Source organism: Adiantum capillus-veneris, chromosome 11 (assembly GCF_014529385.1).
Source record: "Adiantum capillus-veneris isolate H3 chromosome 11, ASM1452938v2, whole genome shotgun sequence".
In the NCBI taxonomy this organism is placed as follows: Eukaryota; Viridiplantae; Streptophyta; class Polypodiopsida; order Polypodiales; family Pteridaceae; genus Adiantum; species Adiantum capillus-veneris.
Window position 1 is genome coordinate 55964017 of NC_140941.1, and position 26051 is coordinate 55990067.

At 47.5% G+C, this 26051-nt stretch overlaps 1 protein-coding gene across 1 annotated transcript in view; it reads left to right on the top strand.

Moving 5' to 3' along the window:
- Positions 1-26051, top strand: part of LOC147447264 (xylose isomerase family protein) — a 140742-nt gene that overhangs the window by 32586 nt on the left and 82105 nt on the right. Inside the window, exons 3-5 of the mRNA XM_086523118.1 lie at positions 1869-1943; positions 2089-2218; positions 2376-2467. Of these exons, the coding sequence (XP_086379244.1) occupies positions 1869-1943; positions 2089-2218; positions 2376-2467 (297 nt within the window). The remainder of the gene's footprint in view (positions 1-1868; positions 1944-2088; positions 2219-2375; positions 2468-26051) is intronic.

A 26051-nucleotide genomic window follows, 5' to 3' on the forward strand; every position in this document is an offset into this window, starting at 1 on the left:
GACACTCCCCTAATCCAAGCATCTGAAAACCCCATCCGATGTAGAGTGTCCTCAGGACTTCGCAATCAACTCTGTTATACGCCTTCTCAAAATCGAGGAGTACCACAAGATCCTCTCCTCTGAGGCAAGCAAGCGCAGCTGCATCCCAGAAAGTGAAGATGCTATCAAGGATGCTGCGCTCCTTGACAAAGCCTGTCTGTGTCTCATGTATAATGCTCTCTAGCAGTGGCTGGATTCTCAAACTTAAAACCTTTGCTAAGATTTTGTAGGCTGAGTTGAGAATGGTATAGGTCGCCACTGCCGAATCTCGTCCAAAGATCTTCCCTCCTTGGGGATAAGGAAGATCAAGCCCTCAATCATACTGTTTGGCATTTCACCACTAGTGTGCAAAATGTGCTGGTAAGCGCTACATAGGTTTGAATCAATCCTCCTCAACAGGGCAAGAGTCTTCTAGTGAAGAGAAAGAACCAAAGGAACCGGATGAAGTTTCATCAAAGGATTCTGAAGAAGTAAAGGAATCCGGTGATAGTGCGTCCGAGGGTTCCAATGAGCCAAGGGAACCATATGCAAGTTCATCATAGGATTTTGGAGAAGAAAGGGAATTAGATGTTAGCGCATCCGAGAGTTCCGATGAAGCAAGGGAATGAGGTGGTGGTTCATTAGAGATTCAGATTGAGGTGCCAGTGGACAAGGGAGGCCATTGGGGCTACCAATAGGTCTCAGTGCACAAGAAAGATCAGAAAGGTAAGCTAGATCCACCGGATAATTTGGTCAAGGGTACTTTTTGGCCCTTGATTCAAAGTGGATGGAGGTGGAGAACATTGCAAATTCTCTTCAAAGAGAGCTGTACTTTGAAGCTTTTGGATTATTAGCAGTGTCTATGCCAAAAGTTACAGATGAATTAGCAGGTTGAATATGGTACAGTGCGGATTGCACAAGAGGGGAGCCACTCCACTCCTTTGTCATAGATTGCCTAGACTGAATAAAGTCGCTAATTTCTCTTTGAGATTTTAGGGATAATGAGAGGATGATAGTATTTTGCGGAATGATTTTATGAAAATATGTACACTGAATTGGAAATTTCCTTAATTGAATTGAAGACACGTGCTCTTTCATGTTTGTATTGTTAGAGACATGTAGAGAGGGATGAAATGTCCGCAGCATTTTGTCTGATGAATGATTTGAATTTAGTGCATCTAGACATTTGTTAGAGATCAATGGGATTTGGATGTGATGGCTAAGTGAATGTGAACTGAATGAGATTCTAGTGCATCAAGTTGTCTATTTGGATGAGAGGGCTGGATACTGTTGTGAGTGCATCAAGAGTTTCAGAAGGATGAGATGGCTGCACAGTGATCTAGGTGCATCAAGAATTCTGGACAGAAGTTCCGGAAGGATGAGATGGCTGCACAGTGATCTCTAGGTGCAATGAATTCTGGACATAATGAGATGGCTAGATCGAATGATTGAAACACGGTCTTCGGTGTGAACTAAGTGTGCGAAGTGGGACAGGTTGGTTACAATATTCATCCACAAGACAATTGATTATAGAATCATTAGCTTTATCATGACTTATAATATGACATCCCTACATTAATATAATTTTCTATAGGTGTAAAGTTTGTTATGAAAAGCTGATTATTTTTTAGGACATAGTTATGCCCAAGGACCCTTTTATGTTGTTTTACAAATCTAGAATATATTTATTTTTGAAACTTTCATTTCTTAACCACCAAAGCTTTCAGCTCTTTGTTACTTTAGAGAATTCCTTGCTTTGTCAGGTTAAAAACCAATTTCTGTTTTTCGTTCATTACACAAGATAAAGCTTCGTAATGACTATTTTGTGCTCACCTTCTTCCTCTTGGTAGGGTCCTGCTAGTCGGAATCCACTTGCATTCAAGTGGTATAATGCAGAGGAAGAAATTTTGGGGAAAAAAATGAAGGTAAAAGAAGAGATCCAAGCTAGAAGTTTCTTTGATCACTCTAAATGTTTCAGCAACTATTTGTGTGTATAATCAAACCACATAGCTCTGTGTGTGTGTATCCATAACACTGATTGCTGTGTTTGGGATCTTTTATTTTTGACAGGACTGGCTAAGGTTCAGTGTTGCGTTCTGGCATACCTTCCGTGGAGATGGAACTGACATATTTGGGTCCTCCACTAAACGTTGGCCATGGGATGATGGCACAGATTCACTAATGATGGCGTATAATAGAAGTAAGATACATACCTCTCACCTGGCTGGAATCCTTAAAATGCTATCTTTGGTCATATGTATGAGGAAAAGCTCTTTAGTGGGAGGTCAGATGCAAGTTTTAAATCACACATCTCTGTTCTAGTTTGGCCTGATGTGTGGATGCTGTCTTCTGTACAGTGAGAGCCAACTTCGAATTTCTCAAGAAACTTGGAGTGAATTTTTGGTGTTTCCATGATAGAGACATTGCTCCAGAAGGAAAGACTTTGAAGGTTGAATTCTATATGTTTTTTTCCCACCCTCTCTTCCACTGTTACTACTAATTGTATCATTAGTGTTCTCCCTGTACCGCTGGGTATGTTTCCCCTATATTATATTGCTCCTTAATGTAAGTTTTTCTCTAGATACCTTGTATTTTGACATTGATCTGTTTTCAGTTAAGCAATTTACATGCAGGTCTTACTCCTGGCCCTCATTTTGTACTAGAGATCCCATCCACTTGTGAGTTATTGAGTCTTTCTGGCTACAGTTATTACTCTAGCATTATTCTCTTTTGCTCTCATGTTACAGTGCTATTGTTAGCTTTAATCTTATTTCTAGTATTGTTTTCCTTTTAATAAAATCTTTTTTTGTTTCTTTCTTTTTCTCTTTGTGTTGCCACCATATTTTGGACTGCTATCATCTCTTCTTCAGTGGCCTCTTCCCATCTTTTGTGGTGCGTATCCCTATCAAGCATATTTCTTTTGTGCTAATTCTTTCCTTTTGTTGTTTTTGTTTTGTGCTGGGCTTATCATGGTTGAGTTTTCCGTGATCTCTGGAATATTGACAGAAACTTGCAACACAGATCCTTGTGCTAATGTGTGCTCATGCGTGTGCGGACATGTGTTTGTATGGGACGTGTCTGTACGTATTTCTACTCCCACTTTTTGACAATGATGACATTAGTGGAGATGCCATAGCATTCTGTCATACTATGCTTGATGGGTTGTTGGATACCTTGCCTTTTTGATGACTAGCTTGAGTCTACACCTTGCACGTCATACATGAATCTTGGCCATTCCGATTGTATTTAGGTTTATATAAGCTAGGCCAGAGTGATGACATGGCAATTGCTAGTATGGCAGCATGATGATGTGCTACAATGATGTGGTACTGAATGATGTGGCAATCGGATGATGTGGCATGAGTTGACATGGAAACACACATGACCAGCGTGGAAAAAGTTCATGCAAGGCTAGAAGAGAGAAAAAGAGTACTGGTTAAATCAAACATATGGCTGCAAAACTGAGATTGTTGAATTGAGCACACGTGTGGTGCAGACTTGCACCCAGCTCTTTAGTTCTGGGAGCCTATAAAAGCAGCCCACAGTTAACGCTATCAAGGAGTGTTTAATACCTAAGTGGATGTATATTTGGGGACCATAGCTTAGAACCTGAGCAACTTCAGCTGGGGTCTGAAAATCATCCTCACTTTATATCTAACGGCTTCGTTGTGTGGTGGCTGAGCATCGTTTGAGGGTGATTGTCTTGTATCTATGGTTTGTATTTGAACATCATCTTGTATCTGAGCTTGACATGCAAGACGCCCAGAATGAGTACTTACCATGGTGGACATCGACGATAATCTGCACCGACCGATGTGGTACATCCTTGGACAGTGCCGGATGCCAAACATCCTCAGACATTGATGTTCACACACTGAGACTGTACTATCCACTGTTTCGCCATCGCACACTTCATAGTGCTTGTGACAAGCTGATGACGTGGCGACTGATGATGTGCAAACCATACGGAACCCCGTGACTTGCGCTGAAGTGCTGACGTGGCTGTAGTATGGACTTTCCGCAAAACACGTTGAACTGTTGACGTGGCAGACCATATGGAGATCCTGCTTTTTGCGCTACTACTGACACGTGGCACACCGTACGGATTCTCCGCTCTTTCTGCTGGCTGCTTTTGAAGATTTGAGCGCTAGCTTTAGGAGAGGATGCTTTTGGGGCTCTGCGTTCCCTTGTACTCTTTATAAGTGCCCTATGGGCCACTCTTTCAAGGCATCTGGATGCAGAGCTTGTACCTGCTTGAATCAATAATAAAGAATTACAAAAGGAGCGCTAGTCTTTGAGGCCAACACGTCTAGGCTTGGAACAACTCTTTTTTAGATATTAAGTGTTTGAAGTGTCTCAAATTGATGATGTGGCAGTTCTACCTGGACACACACATGCAGACAGATGATGACGTGGCAGAATAGTACGAACCCGCGTGATTTGCTCTGACTGTTGAGGTGGCAGAACTGTACGGAATTCCGCTTTTTACGCTGACAGCTGTACGGAATTTTCGTAAATTGTGCTGACTGGTTTTTGCAGTTTTTGGACCAATTTGCTTTTGGGAATACAATGCTTTTGAGTTTAACTGCTTTTGGGCTCTGTTTTTGGCATCCCTTATAAGAATAAAGGACCCTCAGGGGCCTCACTTCTTACAGCATCTGGATGCAGAATCTGAGAGCGGAGGTCCCCTACGGGAGTTGTACTTTGTTCAAAGGTTAATACAAAAAGAAATACCGAAACATGCACCTCCCAACCCGATAACATCTTCCCATTTGTCTCGCTGCTGCTGCACCCTTCCCCCCTCCCCCTCCTTTACCATCCCTTGTGTCTCCCCCCGCCCCCCCCCCCCCCCCCCCCCCCCCCCCCCCCCCCCCCCCCCCCCCCCCCCCCCCCACAGTCACCCGCCCCGGCCCTTTCCCTTGCGCTGCCCCCTTGCATAATTCGCTACGCTGCCCACCTGCACAGTCGCTCGTTGCCCCCTTGCACATTCGCTCGCTACCCACCTGCTCAGTCGTCCGCTGTCCCCTGCCCGCCCCTTGCTGGTTTTTTGCTGAGCAGCGATTACCCCCCCGCCCCCGCTGGTTTGCTGTACAGTGAAACCCCTCCCCCCCCCCCCCCCCGCCTCTTTTGTGCAGTTCAGTGGGAAAAATTTGCCCGCAGCCTGCCCGCATTTCCCCCTCACCCACCTCGTGTCTCTGTTTGAGTTGGTTCACAACAACTCCGACTCGCTTCGTTTGCCTTGACTTCCCTTCGTTCGCCTTCGCAACAGCAGACACAGAATGGCGGCTTCTGCTCCATCTCAGAGGGACTCCACTGAAGCCCCCTCGCTCGACACCGCAGAGCCGACCCTTCGACTTGCTCTTTCGCCAAAAGAGCAAGCGAGCTTGATGGCCGAAGTGGAGCGCTTGCAAGCCACTTCGGTTATCTGTAAGATTATTGGCACTCGGCCCAGTCGGGGTGAGGTTCGAGATTTACTACAGGCCCGTCTTCTCTCTGATGTGGGCAAGATCACTGATGTCCAGATCCTCGGGAGAGGGTACTACCGGGTAGAGTTCGAGTTTGCAGATATGATGGCCAAGGTGATTTCGATGAGCCCGTTCGGCATCCGAGCAGCTCGAGCTTACTTCCGACGATGGCATCATGGTTTTGACCCTACTACAGATGTGCTCGAGGAGGAGGCAAACTTGCCGATTTCAGTCTGTTTCCTAGGACTGAGGAGAGAGTACCTCCCTCTTCTCCCCAGGATTGGTTCCATGTTCGGGACAGTTCTGGAGTCTCCATGCACTGCAGCTTCAGTGTGGCCAAGGCTGCAGGTTTACCTACTGTGCGGGTTCTTGTTTGGGACACACACTCCCTCCCCAAGGTGGTATTGCTGCCTCAGGTGAGTGACAGATGGATCAAACAGAGTGTGGAGTATTCGGGTCTCCCGAACTAGTGTTTCATTTGCAGGCAGATGGGCCATTTGGCAAAGGCATGTCCTCGCAGGAGACCTTGACCCACAGCGCATGTGCAACCTCCCAAGGTTGAGCAAGCAAAGCAGCCAGATACACAGGACGCACAGGCTGGTACCTTGACAGAGACCAGTGATCAGACAGTTGACGGTTGGCAGTAGGTGCCCGTCCGTCGTCGACAGGGGCAGGCTCGCCCCACTGCTCCCCCTGTAGGCCGACCTTCTGTAACTCAGCAGCACTGGGTTGTGACTGGGAACCGTTTTGACCCCCTTCAGCACGACCCGCCTAAGGAGGCCCCGCCCACTTTATCTCCTCCACCACCGCCTCCTCCTTCCTCAGACGCTGCCCTCCGCCTCCCCCACCTCCTCCCCCTCCCCCACCTCCACCCTCGCCTCCCGCCCCTCCTCTCTCCCCGATGGGGCCCATAGCCTCATCTCCCAACCCCTCCTCCACTCCTCCTTAGACGTAGGGTTCTGGACACGCTTCTACCGCGTGGCGTTCTCTTGATAGTGCTTTCGCTATAAGCCGTGTGGCTCGAGAGGGACAGCCCCACCTGAGGCCGCCTTTCTTGGTGCAGACCTCTCCCTTTGCAGCAGTCCCTCGAGGTTTGACTAGCTTCCACATATACAGACGCTGGGACCTCTTCGACTACGGCTTCACTCGGTTTTTGGGTGACTCTTCTCTTGACCTGGAGGAGGCTAGCTTTCGAGTCCATGTCCTCTTTCTTGTAGCTGGAGGCATTGAGGCTCTGGACACAGTGGGTTTCTCCTTTCCGCTGTGTGGTAGGGATCTCATAGAGTGGACCGAGCACACAGTCCTTGACTGGCTCCAGACTCAGACTACTGAGTTCTCACAGCGCACAGGGGACTTTAGGGTGACAGATTTGGCCTCTGGCCAAGTTCAGCGTGACGCCTCCGGATGCAGCGGGTTGCAAGCACATTGTGGTGCACTTGTTTGCTGAACACTCAGTGCCCTCCTTGTTATGTATTTGTGCATGAGGATTCTTGGACAGAGGATGTAGCCCTTCGGGCTGCACGCTCGGCTTGGGCCTGGGCGGGACAGTCACGTCTTTCACGCTTGTCTAGAGGTCGTTCGGATGCGGATTACTCCCCATCCAAACCGGCCTCAAAGATAGCGAGGTTGGCTGTTGCGGCAGCACCTGTTTTCTCTCACTGACTCCATGAGGATCATCTCATGGAATGTGCAGGGATTAGGAGGGCCCCAGTTTCAGCGTCAGAGGGGTCGGCTGCGTGAGGAGCTGCAGAGATGCCTTGTGGGTGGTGAGATTGACATTCTTATGCTACAAGAGCATCATCTTTGTGAGAGCCGCATTCGATGATGTGGTCAGATTTTGCGTGGACGATATGAGACGTTTGGTCAGCTGCTTTTGGACCTGGAGGCATTCAGGGTGGGGTATGTATGACTATTGCGGACTCTTTGCAGCAGGCCATAGTGGGCAGAGGGATTATCGTGCCAGGCAGGGCTCAGTGGATCACTATGCAGGTTCAGGGTTGCCTCATGGGCTTCTTGAACATCTACGCGCCCAATGTGGCGAATGCATGTGCAGAGTTTTGGTCTCAGATTGTTGAGTCTCTGCCGCCGCAGGCAGAGCAATGGTGCATTGGGGTTGACTTCAACATGTTGGAGGATCCCTTTGACAGGATTGGAGGTAGTCACACTATTGTACATGGAATTGAGTTGGCAGCTTGGGAGAGGTTATGTATGACTGCGGGTTTCAGATGTATGGCAGCATTTTCGGACTGTAGAGTGGGAGGAGTGAATCTATCTCGGATAGATCGCTTTTACACTAGTGACCACTTCTGTGACTCGAGTGGGTCAGTTGCATCCTGCCTGGGACCTCTTTTTCGGACCATGCACCAGTGATCCTCACAGTGACAGATAGACAGAGGAGGGGGAGTACGATGCTACACTGTCAAGAAGTGCGCAGTGCGACTAGGAAAGCGTCGAGCGTCTGACAATGAGGATTCGTAGCAAATTCAAGCAAGGCGTAGATGATTTGAAGTCAAAAACACACTAAAAAAGAACAAAACTCTAGCCATGAAAGCTCCACTTTGAAAATAAACCAAGATTAACTCAAAATTCTTGTGTGTGTGAAGATTAGGTGTAGCCTCGCTCCCAATTGCACAGATGCAGTGCTCATTAGACCTATTAAAAATCCTAAATTTACGCTTCGATTCTTCGTCGTGACGGTTTCATGGAAGCTTCAGTACTTCATTGTGGAAGCCCAAGTAGTTATTTGAGGAGGGGAAACCCTAATTGGGGGCCTCACAGCCTCAACCAAGTAGTGGAAGCAGCACGAGACTCCACTAGCACCATGTAAAGGAATGGCTGTATCTCCTTGCTCATATGCCCAAATGAGCTCATTCTTGGCTCTAAAATTTCCCCCACAGCTTGAGCAACGACGGCACCGTCGTTGATGTGGCATTTTGAGCTATTTTTGACCATTTTAAGGCCATTTTTTGCCCATAAATGCCCCTATTTGTCTGTAAAAAGCCCAAACGAGCTGGAAAAAATCCCTAAATTTGTGGAAAAATCCCATTGGGCTCAAATTTCATGTTGAACCTCATTTTCCCACTTGTTAAGCACTAACGTCTTTCACTCTCGCGCACGAAACCTGCTAGTTTTGGTCGAGATTGTCCGCATTGAACTTTTCAGGCAAAACGAGCGTGCCACTTCGAAACACTTGACATTTGTACATTCCTAAAGCAAATTAGGCATGATTTAATGTGTTAAAACATGCAACGATGCCACTTCCCTGGCCTCGCTAGCACCGTTAGCGCGGATAGTGTGTCGTGCTCTCTACAGTGGGTGCTCCTCAGTGCTATGTGCGTGACAATCTTACTCAAACAACTGAAAACAAAGGATAACAACTGATCACATAGAGACACAACAGTAGACCAGAACATAGGATTTGACTATCTCAAAGAACGGATACAGACGCTGGCGTGGCAGCACACTCAGCTCCAGCCCAGAACTCACAGGTACAATGGGGGTGTCGAGGCTCAGATGTGCAGGGATGGTGCAGACGTGCTGTGTGTATAGACTCTCTACCTAGAGGACGACGCTGGACCATATATGAAGAAGATCCACTAATGGCTCATAAATGTCAGCCACCTAAGTCTATCTCGAAACTGAGTGGTGGTGGTGACCTGGCCACGATGTCCACTAGACCACCATCGTATCCCTGTCACGTGTCGCTGCCCAGCCCAGAGAGTCCGTCGAGTGTGAACCAGACCAACCAACTGTACTAACTAACTGTACTAACTGTGTGTCCTGTGAAAGTGACACTGTAGCTTGCAACAAGTTGCCCGCCACAAGACCGCTCATCGTCTCGGTTAGAGGAAATACTGTAAAACTGTGAAAGAAAACCACTAAAGAAAAGCATTGGGTATCGCATCTGTACATCTTTCTTGAAGCAGGTTCTAGGCCCAAATTTGGAGTTAAAAAGACTGCTCGTTGCAAACGACTTAAGCTTTTGAATAGGCGGGAACTCAGTATGATTGCATAGTCTAAAAATCCCAATTGGCAAAATAGAATAAGGCTGCACAACAAAGAGATATGCTCGGGTTGGATCCAGCTATCTATGAAATGGTCCATGCTTGCAGATGAGCCTTGCAACACTTTCTGCAACAATACTCTTCTCGAAAAGAGGGATGACCATAAGCTCGAGTAACACAAGAAATAAGGGTACGCTTCATCGTGATGGCAGAATCTTAAGCTTGTTGGTCTGCTAAGGGTGAGGAGAAACCTGAGGGTGAGGAGAAACCACAGAGGGATTTTGCGGGCCATGTATGGCAAGAGCGAGGGGTGGATAGGGCGGGGGTTAAGGATAGATAGAGACGAGGGGGAGATTGGGTGGTTAGGGGCTAGTGGGGATTTGATAGGGGCGAGGGGGAAGATTGGGTGGGTAGAGGCGAGAGGGGGAAGGGTAAGGGCGAGAGGGTGTGAGGGGTTGGGTAGGGACGAGGGCAAGGGAGGGGGTGGGGCGAGAGGGTGTGAGGGGGTGGGTAGGGGCGAGTTGGGAGAGGGGGGTAGGGACGAGTTGGGGTAGGGCAGACGAGTTGGAAGAGGGGAGGGGCGAGTTGGGATAGAGGGGGAGGGGCAAGTTGGGGGGGGGGGGGGGGGGGGGAGCAAATTGAGGGGGTGTAGCAGGCTACACGGGTGTCACTTTCACAGGACAGTTAGTTTACAGTTGGTCTTCGGTCAGTTGGTCTTTGGTCACACTAGACAGACTCGCTGGGCAGAGACACGTGGCAGGGATAGGGTGGTTTAGTGGACATCGTGGCCAGGTCACCACCGCCACCCAGTGGGGATAGACTTAGGTGATGTTATTTATGAGCCGTTGGTGGCTCTTTATGATTGTATATATGAGTAGTAGTGTTTGGTCAGAGGGCTTGTACGTAGTCGTCTAGAGTGAGTCTATACACAGAGCACGTCTTCACTATCCCGGCACATCTAAGCCTCGACACCCCCATTGTACCTGTGAGTCCAGCGCTGGAGCTGAGTGTGCTGCCACGCCAGAGTCTGTATCAGTCTTTGCGATAGTCGAGTCATATGTTCTGGTCTGCTGTTGCGTCTTTGTGAGCTTTGTTGATTTCTTTTTTTCCCTTTCTGTTCAGTTAGTTTGAGTGAGATTGTCACGCACATTGCACTGAGGACCACCCACTGTAGAGAGCACGACACATTATCCGAGCTACGGGTGCTCTCATTTTGGCGATCACAGTGGGACCTCAAAGGAAGTCTCACTATTGTTGAGATACAAATCATGAAGCTAATTGGTTGTTACTTAGCTCTGCACACTTGCTTGCACTGTGTAGATAGTCTGCTCGTCTGGTCCTCACTCGCCTTGGTCCAACCAGTTCTCGTCCTCGTCTCGGGTCGTAGTCTAGTCCTCGCCCTGGTCCAGGCCTCCTCGTCCTGCCAGCTAGGTGGTCTAGTCACTATCCTCACTTGTCCTGGTTTAGACCTGTGTTGTTCAACCCACAGTTAGTCTTCTTGCCCAAAGCTTGGTTGGATTGGTGGTCACTGCATGACACATACAAGGCGATTAGTCGAGCGTCAAAGCGAACTATTGAGTGCTCTGAAGCACTATAACAGAAGACGACCTGTGGTATCTAGCAGAAGTCCATTAATCTCATCACCCATACCTCCACATACGACATCCCCCATTCCTTCATCCGGTTCCACATCTTCCAAATCACCTTCCCAAGCAAAGCTCTCTCCTATTCTGCTACAGCATGCTATTGAGCAACATGCTCAACAAGGGGCCATGGAGGCGTTGGCTAGTGTGTTGGCCAAGGTAAACATAAAGCTCCCCACCTTCAAAGGACTCTCTTCAGAAGATGCTGACGACCATGCACGGAGGTTCGTATCTCTTTGTAGAGGACGTGGTCTTAACAGAGAAGATGCTTATCTGGTACTTTTTCCATCCACCTTGGACGGCTTAGCGGACAAATGGTACAACCAGTTTACAGAGAATCATTTTGCAACTTGGGCAGAGCTTATGACTAAAACCAAGTCTCTGGTTGCCAAGCTTCCCCAGCAACCCGGTGAATTCATGGTTAAGAAGTGGGTGGAGAAGGCGCTCCCCAAAGCCTCTCAGCAAAAACTCCGAGAGAGCCTCCGACCTGACGCCACTCTGGAGGAATTCATCGCAGCTGCTACTAGGATAGAGGGGGCTAGGAAGCTGTTCAACAACTCTCCTCACATAGATACTCCCTCTGTGTTCTCGGAAGGTAGTCCTGTTGATCCATTGACTTCCTTGCGCAGGGAGCCCTCAAACTACAACGTGCTCTTCCAGAAGAGAAATCAATCTCTCTGAGACAAGAGAAACCATCGCACCTTGAGGCTTTGGATCAAATCAAGAGAGAACTAGAAAAGCTTCGGTCTCAGCAGGAGACTAAAGCTATGGTATGGTGCAACTCTTGTCACTCTCCAGGACATCCTCCACAGGACTGTCCCCTTCGGGCTTATTGCCACTTCTACAAAAAATTTGGGCACGAAGTTAAGGATTGTTACTATATCAAAGGATTGCGGCAAATACAACAAAGTCTAGATCCTTCTCTCGAGCAAGGGCTAGCACCTGCATCCAACATGGTCTCACCCTATGGCCATCAAAACCCGTTGTCCCCTCTGCTGACAACACCCCCTATGCAGCAAGGTATGCACAACAACTTTGCATCCCCCAGCTTTTATCATGCTAGTACTCCCTCAGTTCCCCAAAGCTTCTACACCTCAGCCTCCAGCTCCATGCAGCAACAAGAGCAGCGACCACCTCGTCCCCCGTTTCGTCCGTCTAATCAGACAATCTTATGCTACAGATGCGGTGAATATGGGCATTACCAAAGTAAGTGTCCTTTACCTGAAGGGTCTCCTGCTTGTAGACATTGTCCGGAGTCTAAGGACCTCTATAGTAAAGATTGTCCCAAACAAAGGGCATCCTCATCTTCAGGGCCGAATCAAAACCAACAACAGTTTACATTCTCAAAGATCAATCTAATCATAGTGAACACCACCCCTTAGCCAGCACCTGCTACTCATACAGTTCGGCCACAACAAGTAGCAGAGCCTGCTGGCGTGCTCACTCGGGCACAAAGAGCAGCCCTGGGTTTAAGTTTGCCAACGGGACCATCTTGTCCATCACTTCCGCAACCTGTTCAAAATGTCGAACCCGTAAGTGGTGAAAAGAACAGGCCAATCTCTATGCTTTCGGACATTGATGGAGCCTTCCTGGTAGCAGTGGCTGACTTGCAACAGGTCAAAGTTTTCGAGGAGGCCCAGATTGTAGGAGCTACGCCCACAACGGAAGTAATCTTGAAGAACACCTTTCAGCAAGTGTCTCTTTATGAGATGCTCCGGTTAGATGCAACCCTTAGAAGTGACACCCTCTCAATAATTCAGTCTCTGCATCCTGGTACAGGGCCTAGTGGTGGGCACCTACTTGTGGAGCCCTTGGAGTCCTACATAATTTCATATCCAGCTGCTCCCCTCACCGACTATAAACGTCCACGTCTTACTGTATTTATTCTTGGGCATCAATTCTCAGGCGTCATAGTGAATGGTGGGTCTGGAATCAATCTAATGCCCGAATTTACCATGTTAACCTTAGGTCTGCAGCCTACCCGCCCTGCTCCTTTCACTGTTACATTTGCAGACCAGAGGACAGTCTACCCTGTGGGCATAGTAGAGAAGGTGCCTTTGAAGGTACAAAACTTCACATTTAGCTTCGATTTTGTGGTGGTCAGTCTTCCTCAGGTGGAGGGAGGATTTCCTTTGCTGATTGGTAGACCATGGTTGCGGCATACTAAGGCTCTTCATGATTGGGCAAACGACGCCATGTGGATACATACTCCTGGCTCCCAAATGCAACCAATTCGGCTTGAAGGAGGGATGGATCTAGTGGCTCATCACAGCTCATTGTCAGTACAGTCCAACCCCGACCCTGAGCAGCGCATCCCACCTGACGGGTCTGACAAGGACCTGCTATACAGTGGTTGGAAGCTACCACATCGATGCCATGCTATATGGTCTCTATTCAAAAGTCACCTGTGCCACCGGTAACACTCTCTCTTCCAACTCCGCAGGAGGACACAAATGTCCAAAGTCCTATAGCAGACAGTACAACAGTCGAAGAAGTAAGTGTGTCAACCCCAAATTCTCATGCTTCGAATGACCCGCCGATGGAAGCCCTCGGTCTCGGGGAACCTATAACACAACACCGAAGGGGGAAGAAATCCCCTCTGCATGAACTTGCGAAAGATCCCCCCCTTCTTGTAGCATCTCCCAGGTCGGACCCCCTTCAAAAGCACTCTGTTATGTCTGGGTCTGAAGATTTACCCTTCGAGGAGCTTTTACCAGGATGGTTACAAGAAGAGTATGCGGAGTTTCCAATCGATCAAACACCTGCACATGATGTTTCGAAGCTCCAGGAGGCAGCTCACCTCTCATCTTCGGAAGCACCCTCTCTAGCTACACCCCCTGACCCGGTCAGAGAAGTCAACCTGGGAGATGCTGACTGACAACCCTCATCACGTACTCTTAGCAGCTTGGTTATGGGAGCATCCCGCATTACTCAATCAGGCAGTGTCTTTCATACACTCTTTTAAAGATGTTTTTGCCTGGTCCTACAAGGATTTGTTCGAGGGGATCCTACCAGAATTGGGTGTCCACACTATACCTCTGGTTGAAGGGGCTAAGCCTGTAAGAGGCCGAGCTTACAAGCTCAACCCGAAGTATGCTGAGGCGGTCAAGTCAGAGTTAGAAAAAATGCAAGAGACAGGGATCATTGTACCTATGGAGCACTCTGAGTGCTTATCACCCATGGTGATAGCGCCTAAGAAGCAGTCCAACAAAATCCGTGTGTGCGTAGATTACCGCGCTCTGAATAAGGTAACTATCTCAGATGGTTTCCTAACACCTTTCACTGAGCGTATGCTCGAAGATGTACCAGGGCATGTATTGTACAGTTTCATGGATGGGTTTAGTGGATACAATCAGTTCGGCATCCATCGAGGTGATCAACTGAAAACGGCCTTTGTGACTCTCTGGGGTATTTTTATCTACACTAGAATGTCTTTTGGGTTGAAAAATGCTCCACCTTCTTTCAATAGGGCGGTATATCTCATCTTTTGTCCTCTACTTACGGATCATTTTCGCATTTTCATGGACGATTTTTCGACCTTCTCAGGTGCTCAATGTTCAACCCCAGTGGAAATCCTAGAGGAACACCTCGCTTAGCTCTCTACTGTCTTCCTCAGGTGCAGAGAAGCACGCCTAAAGCTAAATCCTAACAAATGTCATTTTTTGGTTACTGAGGGCACACTTCTAGGCCATGTGGTGTCTTCTAAAGGTTTAGCGCCTGACCCAGAGTTACCACCTCCCATCAACCCAAAAGGGGTGCAGAGCTTTGTAGGCCACACAGGTATCATCGCAGGTTTATACGCATGTATGCACAGGTGGCTCAACCCCTAACCCGCCTAACCAGTGCTACTGTTTCCTTTCAATGGTCAAATGCAGAGGCTGAAGCTTTTGCATACCTTAAAAAACGCCTCACTGAAGCGCCTATCTTAGTAGCTCCCGACTGGTCTCTTACCTTTCATGTACATACAGATGCCAGTCAACTGGCTGTGGGTGCGGTGCTGACTCAGCCTAGTAAGGAGTACAACTTGGATCGCCCTGTTCACTATGCGAGTCGCCTACTCACCAAGGCAGAGCGCAACTATAGCACCACAGAAAGGGAAGGTTTAGCTATTGTGTATGCTCTGCAAAAATTTCGGCATTACTTATTAGGAGTCCACTTCACAGTTATTACTGATCACCATGCCCTGCGATATCTGCTCAACAAGCCGCAGGTTACAGGTAGAGTATGGCGATGGCTACTCTTATTTCAAGAGTTTGATTTCGAAGTGGTACTCAGGCCCAACAAACATCATGTCCTTGCCGACCACCTTTCTCGCGTTCACACTGGTGAAGAAGCAACAAGGGTTGCTGATGACTTTCCCAATGGGAGTCTCTTTAAGGTGGATACCACTCCAGAATGGTACGGCGATGTTTTGCATCTGCTTTCTTCTGGCCTGTACCCAGAGAACGCTTCTCCACTGCAGAAAAGACGACTGTTGCTGAAATCTAGGCCATTCACTCTGATTGGGGGCTAGCTATACAAATCAGGACAGGATGGTGTTATGAGGCGGTGTGTCTCCCCTCATGAAGTCGAGTATATTTTGGAGGATGCCCACAGTGGTCGCATTGGTGGCCATTACCCTGGTCATATTACTGCACAGAAGATTCTCCAGTGTGGCCTATGATGGCCCTATATTTTTCGCGATGCAATTGCCTATGTAAAGGTGTGTGATGTATGTCAGCGCTGTGGCCCTAAACGAAGCAAGCAGTCAAACCGTCCTCTGTAAGTCTCTATGGCATGGCAGCCCTTTGAGAGATGGGGCATAGATTTTGTAGGTCCAATTACTCCCTCCGCCCAACCCGGCAATCGGAAGTATCTCTTGGCAGCTACAGATCATGCAACAAAGTGGGCAGAGGTACTGGCGACAACGGACTACACTGACACTACGGTAGCCAAGTTTCTCTATGAAAATATTTTGTGCAGGTTTGGATGTCCTCTTGGAAATCACCAGTGATAGGGGTAGTCACTTTGTGAATGAAACAATTTCAACCTTGCTTTCCAACTACAAGATTTTTTACTGAAAATCTTGTTCCTATTACCCTAGAGCAAATGGGCAGGCAGAGAGCACTAATAAGGTTCTGATAGCACTCCTGCGGAAAGCATGTCATCTTCATCCCTCGACTTGGGCTCAAGCTATCCACGGTACCCTTTCGGCATATCGAACTTCTTTCAAAGCCACAACCAATCACACCCCATTTCAATTAGCTTTCGGTTTGGAAGCGATAGCACCTTTCGAATTGAACTCAGGATCTCCGCGAGTGGGCAATTCGCGGGCCAATGGACATTTGGGGTATGTATCTGTGTCTCGTCTTTTCCTTTTGGACGAAAGCCGAAGTTTGGCTTCACTGGCTCTGGAAGCAGAGCAGCTTCTTCGTAAAGCTTGGCATGATCGCCATCTCAGGAAGCCGCAAATAACGCAAGGAACACTGGTGCTACTTTATCAAGCCAAGTTTCTGAAAAAAGCAAAGAAGTTGGTCCCAGCATGGCAAGGACCATATAAGGTGATGGAGATTCTACCCTACGGAGCTGTACAATTAGCCACCCTCGAAGGAGTTCCGTTGCCTTTAGTCAATGGATCTAGGATGAAATGCTATGATGCTTAAGCTGCCGATCAAGGGTCTAACCTGTCTACAATCAAGTGTTGAGCTTCGCCGACTCCTGAACCTTTAAATAACTTCGGAATCACTATCTTCGGCATCCTTGCTGTTCCTTTTGGACCTATCTCATACACCCTCTTCTTAGACAGCTCTCCTTCTGCAGACTCTGTTGAGTTCAATGGGTTTGATTCTGGAATTGGATAAACTCTACCCTTCACTGTCTATCTTCAATCTCTGTCTGTATCCTATGTAAACGCCTTCTGTGTTGTGTGTAGGAATGATTCTAGTCTCGGGCATAACCTACCCTCCTCAACCCCGACTCAGGCCCTTTTTTTTCAAAGCACAAAATTCTTTGATTGATAACGTCTCAAGTGAAACTCAGTTCTTTTGCTATGCATAAATTCATTAGTATTCTTGAGTGGGGTATTTATGAAGGTAATGTTTTCACCAGCAAGTTTACTTCGCGTTTTATCTGCCCCGGATTCCTTTAGAGGGTTAGATGATCTCCGATTCCGGGGATCTTTCCTGCTTGTGCCTTGCTAGTCCTTGTGCCTACCTGTGTAATGCTTCTGATGTCCTTTCACTCCTTCTCTTTGCTTCTTCTTCTCTTTGCTTGTGAGTGCCTTGAAAATATCATTATCACCTCACCTCACCCTCACCCTCACCCTCACCCTCACCCTGAAGCCTTGTTGCCCTAACTCGCCCTTTCTATCAACCAAGTGTGGTGGGTTGGCTATGCCATTTCATTTCCCTCTTCAATAACCCTCTTCAATAGCAGCAGGTCTTGAGTTCAACTCCTGAGCTAGATCTGTAAGGTCTCTTGGATAGTTTCCTACACATTAAAACTCTCTTCTTCTTCTTTTCCAAACCTCTGCTGTCACCCCTCGCCCTTGCCTCTCATCTCAACCCCCTCCCCTAGCCCTCTCACTCGCCTCTCGTCCTCCCCTAGCTCCTCTCCCCCTCGGCCTCTCGTAGCCCCTAGCCCTAGCCCCTCGCCTTGCCCTCACCTCTCCCCTCCCCTCGCCCTAGCCCTAGCCCTAACCCCTCGCACTTGCCTCTCGCCTCTCGCCCTAGCCCTAGCCCTAGCCCTAACCCCTCCCCCTTGCCCTAGCCCTAGCCCTAGCCCCTCGTCCCTCACCTCTCCCCTCGCCTCTCGCCCCTCGTTCTATCCCTTCGCCCTCGTCCTAGCCCCTCACCCTCACCCTCGCCCTTCGCCCTAGCCCTTCCCTCGCCCTAGCCCTCGGTTGCGCCCTCGCCTCTCCCCTCGCCCTCGCCCCTTTACTAGCCCTGTCACACTTGCCCTCGCCGTAGCACCTCCCCTTGTCCTCGCCTCGCCATCTCTCCTCGTCCTTGCCCTCTTCCCCTCCTGCCGCCAGTGCATGTTAAAGCATACGTAAAACTGCTTTAATTGTTCCTTCGAAAAGCATTGCCAGCCAAAAGCAAAAAGAAACTTATATAAAATAAATCAAGAGGTGGTTCTCTTTTTGTAAGTTCCATCGCCAACAGAGGTCCTTCGATAAGCTCCATCGCCAACAGAGGTGCTTCAGTAGCTTCCATCGCCAACATCTCTTGCCATTGCCAGGCGTTCCTCTCCATCTCTAGGAGTTCCGATCTCTGAGGGCAGACGATCGCGACCTTGCTCTTGCTACAGTAAGTCTTAAGCATACAGGTTTGACCTTGGTCTTGCTTTGGTAAGACTTAAGAATACAGGTTTTTAAGCATTCATCAGTTACAGATTCTCGGGTATATTGTATCATGATGGTTCGTACTAGGAATCGAGAGCAGCACCTACAGTTGGAGGAAGAGTCCTCTGGCTCCATTGGGGATAGCTCTGACAATAAATCAGACTATACTCCTAGTTCAGAGCAGCTTTCAGGAGAATCTTCTGAGGAAGATTCACCCCAATCAGTCACTGCTGGCAAGGTCAGCACTCTCCAGGTGCCTCGCCCTTCTGGTGCCATTTCGAAGGTACCCTTACAAATGATATATCATTTACAGGCGCCAAACCCGGCACTAAAAGAGGAGTTCTCTCAGCAGCAAATGGTACACCTGGGTCTCCAAAGTTTGGCTTAGGCCGACTTGTCTAGCACAATCTCCACTGCCAAGCTATGCGCCCTCTTGCTTACTTTTCCAAAGCTTAATGGAATTACACTTACAGTGGAGGATATTGGACAGTCTATGGGAATTTTGAATGTGCTGGCTTCTTTGCCCGCCACCAAGACCTTCTCGAATCTCTCACCAAAAGAAACTGCAAATGCTTGCCAGGAACTGTTGCTGGACTCACTTGCAGACTATCACAGGAGTCAGCAGTTGTATTCAGTTTTACAGTATTATTTTTTACTGCGCGCACTGGAAAGAACAGGGGTTCCATCTTCTCCAGGTTCTCTAGCAATATGCGATGCTTTTTTTTGTCTCTACCACTGCCTGCCGTATCCATTTCACCATCTGCTGTTTAAAGCGCTTCAGGACAGAGCAAAGCGTTTTCGGACTCAGCGTAAAGGGAAAGCGGAAAGGTTCAATTGCTATGCAACCCCTATTATGTATTGGGTAGTGCAGATTATGCAGCAAAAGGCAGATGAAACAGCTGTTCTCACCCTGTAAGATGATCCAAAAGAACAAGAACAAGGCCGTTCCAAAATGGCCAAAGGGAAAGGCATCTTGCGTAAGAGGGCAAAGGTACAAAAAGATTCGTCTGAGCAGCTAGCAACACTACCCTTCTCCGAATCACAGGTCAAAATCTCTGACGTCCATACTGCAACACCAACAGTGCGTATAACTACTTCTGTGGCCACCTCAACTTTCACACCACCTCTTGTGAGTAGTGTTGCAGTCACTAAAACACAACCTCCAGTTGTGTCGGCAGCACCACGTACTACTCTTAGTGCAGGGGCACCTAGGGATACTGCAGGGGCATCTAGCTCTGGGACACCTACATCTGAACAGCATGACAAAGATGAGAATTTTGTGCCTCAGGCCGACATAATTTTAGATGCGGACAGAAGAGCCATTTCGGCGATTATGAATGTAGCCCTCTCATTGCAAGGTACCAATGGTCTGCATCGCGCTTGCTATGACAGTATGCAAAGGGAAGTGCACGCTCATCTTCAACGAGCGATGGATAGGGACATGTTAGTTGCTACGGCTCAAGATCGCATGAAAATCTTAACTCAACAGGTAGTGGACCTCAAACATACTATCCACACTCAACAGAAACAGTTAGAAGAGGCAAATGATATGGCCGCAACAATTCAGGACCTCTCTCCTGTGGTACATAGACTGTGTCCCTCATGTGCCAAATACCAAGCTGTAGCCATTTCACAGACAGTTACAGCTACAGCTACAACTACAACCCCGGTTTCTACGCAAGTTCCTGCTATGGCAACACAGATACAGACGGACGTTTCCAAAGCCCATTCAGGGGATTCTCAAACAACAGAGAAAACAAATCCTACCAATATGGAGTCTAAGCTAGCAGAATCGGTTTCATCACAATTTCCTCGACTTGCTATGGTCCCCCCCCTCCTCCCAGTCCACATCCTTTCCTCAGTACTTCTACAGCTTCCCTGGATTCCACCAACGTGTTCCACCCTCTCAGCCTACCCAGTCTTTTCCTGGGTTTCATCTGGGCCTCCTCGGAAACTTTGACCTGCTTTGCAAGTCAGCCACTGCTGCCAGGAAGGCTCCATCAATGTCCGAAAGCATACGGGTTCGACATTTTGAACAGGTTGCGGAAGTGATGGACAAGATGGTCCCGTTCGCAAACTTAAACCCAGGGCTGCTCTTTGTGCCCCAGTGAGCACACCAGCAAGCTCTGCTGCTTGTTGTGGCCGAACTGAATGTGTAGCAGGTGCTGGCTGACGGGTGGTGTTCGCTATGATTAGATTGATCTTCGGGAATGTAAACTCTTGTTGGTTTTGATTCGGCCCTGAAGATGAGGATGCCCTTTGTTTGGGACAATCTTTATTGTAGTGGTCCTTAGACCCGGACAATGTCTACAAGGAGCAGACCCTTCAGGTAAAGGACACTTACTTTGGTAATGCCCATATTCACCGCATCTGTAGCATAAGATTGGCCGATTAGACGGACGAAACGGGGGACGAGGTGGTCGCTGCTCTTGTTGCTGCATGGAGCTGGAGGCTGAGGTGTAGAAGCTTTGGGGAACTGAGGGAGTACTAGCATGATAAAAGCTGGGGGATGCAAAGTTGTTGTGCATACCTTGCTGCATAGGGGGTGTTGTCAACAGAGGGGGCAACGGGTTTTGATGGCCTAGGGTGAGACCATGTTGGACGCAGGTGCTAGCCCTTGTTGGAGAGAAGGACCTAGACTTTGTTGTATTTTGCCGCAATCCTTTGATATAGTAACAATCCTTATCTTCGTGCCCAGATTTTTCGCAGAAGTGGCAATAAGCCTGAAGGGGACAATCCTGTGGAGGATGTCCTGGAGAGTGACAAGAGTTGCACCATACCATAGCTTTAGTCTCCTGCTGAGACCGAAGCTCTTCTAGTTCTCTCTTGATTTGATCCAAAGCCTCAAGGTGCGATGGTTTCTCTTGTCTCAGAGAGATTGATTTCTCTTCTTGGAGAGCGCGTTGTAGTTTGAGGGCTTCAAGTTCCCTGCGCAAGGAAGTCAATGGATCAGCAGGACTACCTTCCGAGAACACAGAGGGAGTATCTATGTGAGGAGAGTTGTTGAACAGCTTCCTAGCCCCCTCTATCCTAGTAGCAGCTGCGATGAATTCCTCCAGAGTGGCGTCGGGTCGGAGGCTCTCTCGGAGTTTTTGCTGAGAGGTTTTGGGGAGCGCCTTCTCCACCCACTTCTTAACCATGAATTCACCGGGTTGCTGGGGAAGCTTGGCAACCAGAGACATGGTTTTAGTCAAAGGTCTGCAAAAGTCTCCTCTGGGTGGAGCACCATGTTGGCTTACTCATCCAACACTTTCTCTTGGTAGTCACCTGGCCTGAAAGCTGCACAGAACTGTTGTCTTAAGTCTGCCCAAGTTGCAAAATGATTCTCTGCAAACTGGCTGTACCATTTGTCCGCTAAGCCGTCCAAGGTGGATGGAAAAAGTACCAGATAAGCATCTTCTCTGTTAAGACCACGTCCTCTACAGAGAGATACGAACTTCCGTGCATGGTTGTCAGCATCTTCTAAAGAGAGTCCTTTGAAGGTGGAGAACTTGATGTTTACCTTGGCCAAGACACTAGCCAACGCCTCCATGGCCCCTTGTTGAGCCTGTTGCTCAATAGCCCGCTGTAGCAGAATAGGAGAGAGCTTTGCTGGAGAAGGTGATCCGGAAGATGTGGAACCGGATAAGGAATGGGGGATGTCGTATGTGGAGGTATGGGTGATGAGGTTAATGGACTTCTACTAGATACCACAGGTGGTTTTTTTTCTAGTACTTAAGAGGGCTCAGTAGTGCGCTTTGACGCTCGACTGACCGCCTTGTATGTGTCATGCAGTGACCACCAATTCAACCTAGCTTTGGGCAAGAAGACTCCAACTGTGGCTAAACAACACGGGTCTAAACCAGGACAAGTGAGGATAGTGACTAGACTACCTTGTCCAGGACAAGTGACTAGACCACGTAGCTGGGAGGACGAGGAGGACTGGACCAGGGCGAGGTCTAGACCAGGACCCGGGACGAGGACGAGGTTTGGTTGGACCAGGGCGAGAGAGGACCAGACCAGCAGACTATCTACAAAGTGCAAGCAAGTGTGCGGAGCTATTTAACAACCAATTAGCTTCACGATTTGTATCTCAACAAGAGTGAGACTTCCTTTGAGGTCCCACCGTGATTGCCAAAATGAGAGCACGTCTTCACCATACGGGCACATCTGAGCCTCGACACCCCCATTGTAGCTGTGAGTCCTGGGCTGGAGCTGAGTGTGCTGCCACGCCAGAGTCTGTATCAGTCTTTGAGATAGTCGAGTCATATGTTCTGGTCTGCCGTTGCGTCTTTGTGAGCTCTGTTGATTACACCTATCATTGGAAAACTTCGTTTGCATTATCAGGGGCGTTTAGGGCAGGATGCCTTTTACATCATGCCTTTGGAAGGGTGTGACGTCCTCCTTGGAATTCTTTGGTACCATAAGAACAACGCCCTGGTCGACTATCGGGCCAAGAAAATGACTTTGACCGTAGGAAAATTGTACTTGATGTAAAATTGAAGGGCGAGTCCGTCCTTATTGTATCGGCTTTGGCCATTTCAAAATTAATGAAATCTAGTCTTTTTGTTTACTCAATCTATTTGAAAGAATTGAATGATGAACAACAAACGAACATGTCTGAATTGGACAAAGAACGACAAGAATTTCTGCATACATATGCTAATTGTTTCTTCAAACGCCTACAAGGCGAGTTACCTCCATCTCGTCTTGAGGACCACACTATTGATCTGATCCTTGGAACCTCACCATCGAAGCGGCCACTGACCATGTTAGCCGAGCCCAGAATGAAGAAATCATGAACCAAGTGAAAGACCACCTTGAAAAGTCTCATCTAGCCTAGTACTTGACCTTACTGTTCTCCGGTTTTATTAATACTAAAGAAAGACGGATCTTGGGGGGGCAACAGCAGCGAGCGCGTTCGCTTCAATTTCGGAATGAATTTGGACTCTTCTTCATGTCTATGCATCCAAAAACTGGGGTTGGAAGGTCCAAAATAGGCTAGAGCACCTTTTGCATCCAAGTCTTCTTGTATGGGCCCCTCTTTGTATGATCCCAATCGTTAGGCCGATTTGCAACCTGTTTAGAAATGATCTTACATATCATGCCATTCACTTTTTCTACCAATTCATTGCATTGAGGATAGTATGGCGTGGATTGCAAGTGTTTCGCTTTTATAACCTTCTCAAGAGATCATTCAGAAGATTAGCCCTAAAACCTGGTCCTCTATCTGACAAGGTTTCCAAGGGCGTTCCAAATCTACTACAAATATTATCAAAAATGAATTTTGATACCTCTTCAACAGTGATTCGGGTTGTGCTTGTTGCTTCTGTCTATCGAGTCATGTAGTCAACACCCATGATGATGAAGACTTTCCCTGAAGAAGTGCGTGGTAGGGGGCCTATTGCATTCACACCGCATTTTTCAAAAGGGCCATAGGACATTATTGGGACTCGAGGCTCGTATGTTAGTCTTTTATCCCCGGCAATTTGGCACTGCTTGCATGCCTTACACCAATGTTGGACATACGATGTAGGCTTGGCCAAATAAATCCTCCTTGTAAAATCTTCCTACTTGTAAAAATGACCACCACAGACATCATCATGACATGAAAGAAGAATTTTCTCTATCTCCTTTACACTTGGTACTCTCCTTAAGAACAAATCTTTCCCTATGCGATACAAGTCATCTCCAATTAATTGGTAAGGTATGACCTTAACTAGTGTATGCTTTTGCACCTTATCTAAGTGTTTGGGGTACTCACCTGCATGTAGGAAGAAATAATATCTTTTAGCTCCTCTTGACTTTGATACTTGTGTTCATAAAGTTTCACACCTCCTACTACCATTTGAAGCTTTTTATTTACAAGCAAGACTACTTCCTTGTTGTGGGTTCTCACAACATGTTCTATCTGTGTAGCTTCAAAACCCTTTATCAAGGCTCTTACACATTTAAGCCACTCAAACAATGTACGATTCTTGCACTTCTAAGTCCCTTGGATTTGCCCTATCACTAGCAAAGAATTACCTTTTATAATAAGCTTTTGTATGGCTAATTCTTTGTATTCTTCTAATTCAAGGGTTAAAGGAGTATACTCGGCCTCATTGTTAGAATGAACATTTGGCAGGGTGATATCTTTCTTGACCATTACCTCCTTTTGTGGGTTCAAAATGATGATTCCGCTGCTGCTTTATTGTGTTGGCGATGGTAAGCCCCGTCAAAGCACAAAGTATGGGCATTGTCAATTTCCTTCTCTTTGAGTTGTTTTGAGCCTTCCTCTCTTTGCAATTGCGATCCTTTCCTTTCTCTCACTTTGTCGGTGAGAATGTCTGCAAGACCTGCTCTTGTGCTATCTGCTACAAGGAAAGTGTATTCAAATTCCTGAAGCTCAAGCACCCACTTGGCTATTCTAGATGAGGAATGGTGCAGGAAAAATGTATTATCGAAACTTTCTCACAACAAACAAGATTGCAAATACCACTTTTTTAATGTTAGTATATCACTTTTTTGTAGGCGCATCACTTTTCTTGCAAAATAGACTGGCCTCATGTATGATGTTTTAGGGTCCTTTTGCATCAAAACAACACCGATTGCTTCCAAACCTACACTTGGAATGACATAGTAGGTGCCCTTTGGATCTGCTGGCATTATGGTTGGAAGATAGCTAAGCATGCCGTTTACTTCCTCAAAACATGTATGTTCCTCTCTCCGTTCGTATGTAGATTGGTTTGCCAACCTATGCAAGGAAGCAATGGCTTCTACTAGAAGATGAATGGAGCAAGACATGTATCTCACTTCGTGGTTGAAGGTCATCAAATCCTTGGTTGTTTATGGTGGATATAATGACAAAAGGGCCTCTACTTTAGAGGGATCCACTTGAATGCCTTCTGAAGAAACCATATGGCCTAGTAAAACAACTTGAGATTCACCAATATGACACTTCTCTGGGTTGAGCTGTCCCCCAAATTGATGAAGCCTCTTTAAGCCCCTCTTCAACCTTTTGGCAATAAAGTGATCTACAACTATAAATACAAAAGCATCCATGTAGACTTTAATGGATTTTCCAAAGAATGGTTGAAATACAAAGATCGTGAATCTCATGAAAGTGCTAGGAGCATTGGTAAGCCCAAATGGCATCACTCTAAATGCAAAACATTCCCAAGGTGTGATGAAAGTGGTTTTAAGTTGGTCTGCTTCCGCTATTCTAATTTGAAAAGATCCTGAATACCTATCACACACAGTGTAGCGTTCATGATCCGCTACCTCATTCAAAATTTTGCCTTGGAAAAGGAGAGGGAAGTGGTCCCTTTTTGTTGCGGCATTGAGGGATTTGTATTCCACACAAACCTTCCACTTACCATTCTTCTTGGGTGTGACTATAATTGGTGATACCCATTTGGAGTTGGATACTGGATAGATGAAACTGGCCTTCAAAAATTGATTCACTTCTTGTAAGAGAGCCTTTTGTTGCACAGATCCTAGCTGCCTTAACGTTTGAGCCACGGGCTTCAGTTCAATCTGATGCTCTATTACATCCACACCTTTTATTTGTGAGTAGTCAGTGATAAACAAATTGGGATACCTCTTTAGCATATTAATGTAGGACCTATTCTCCTCAAAA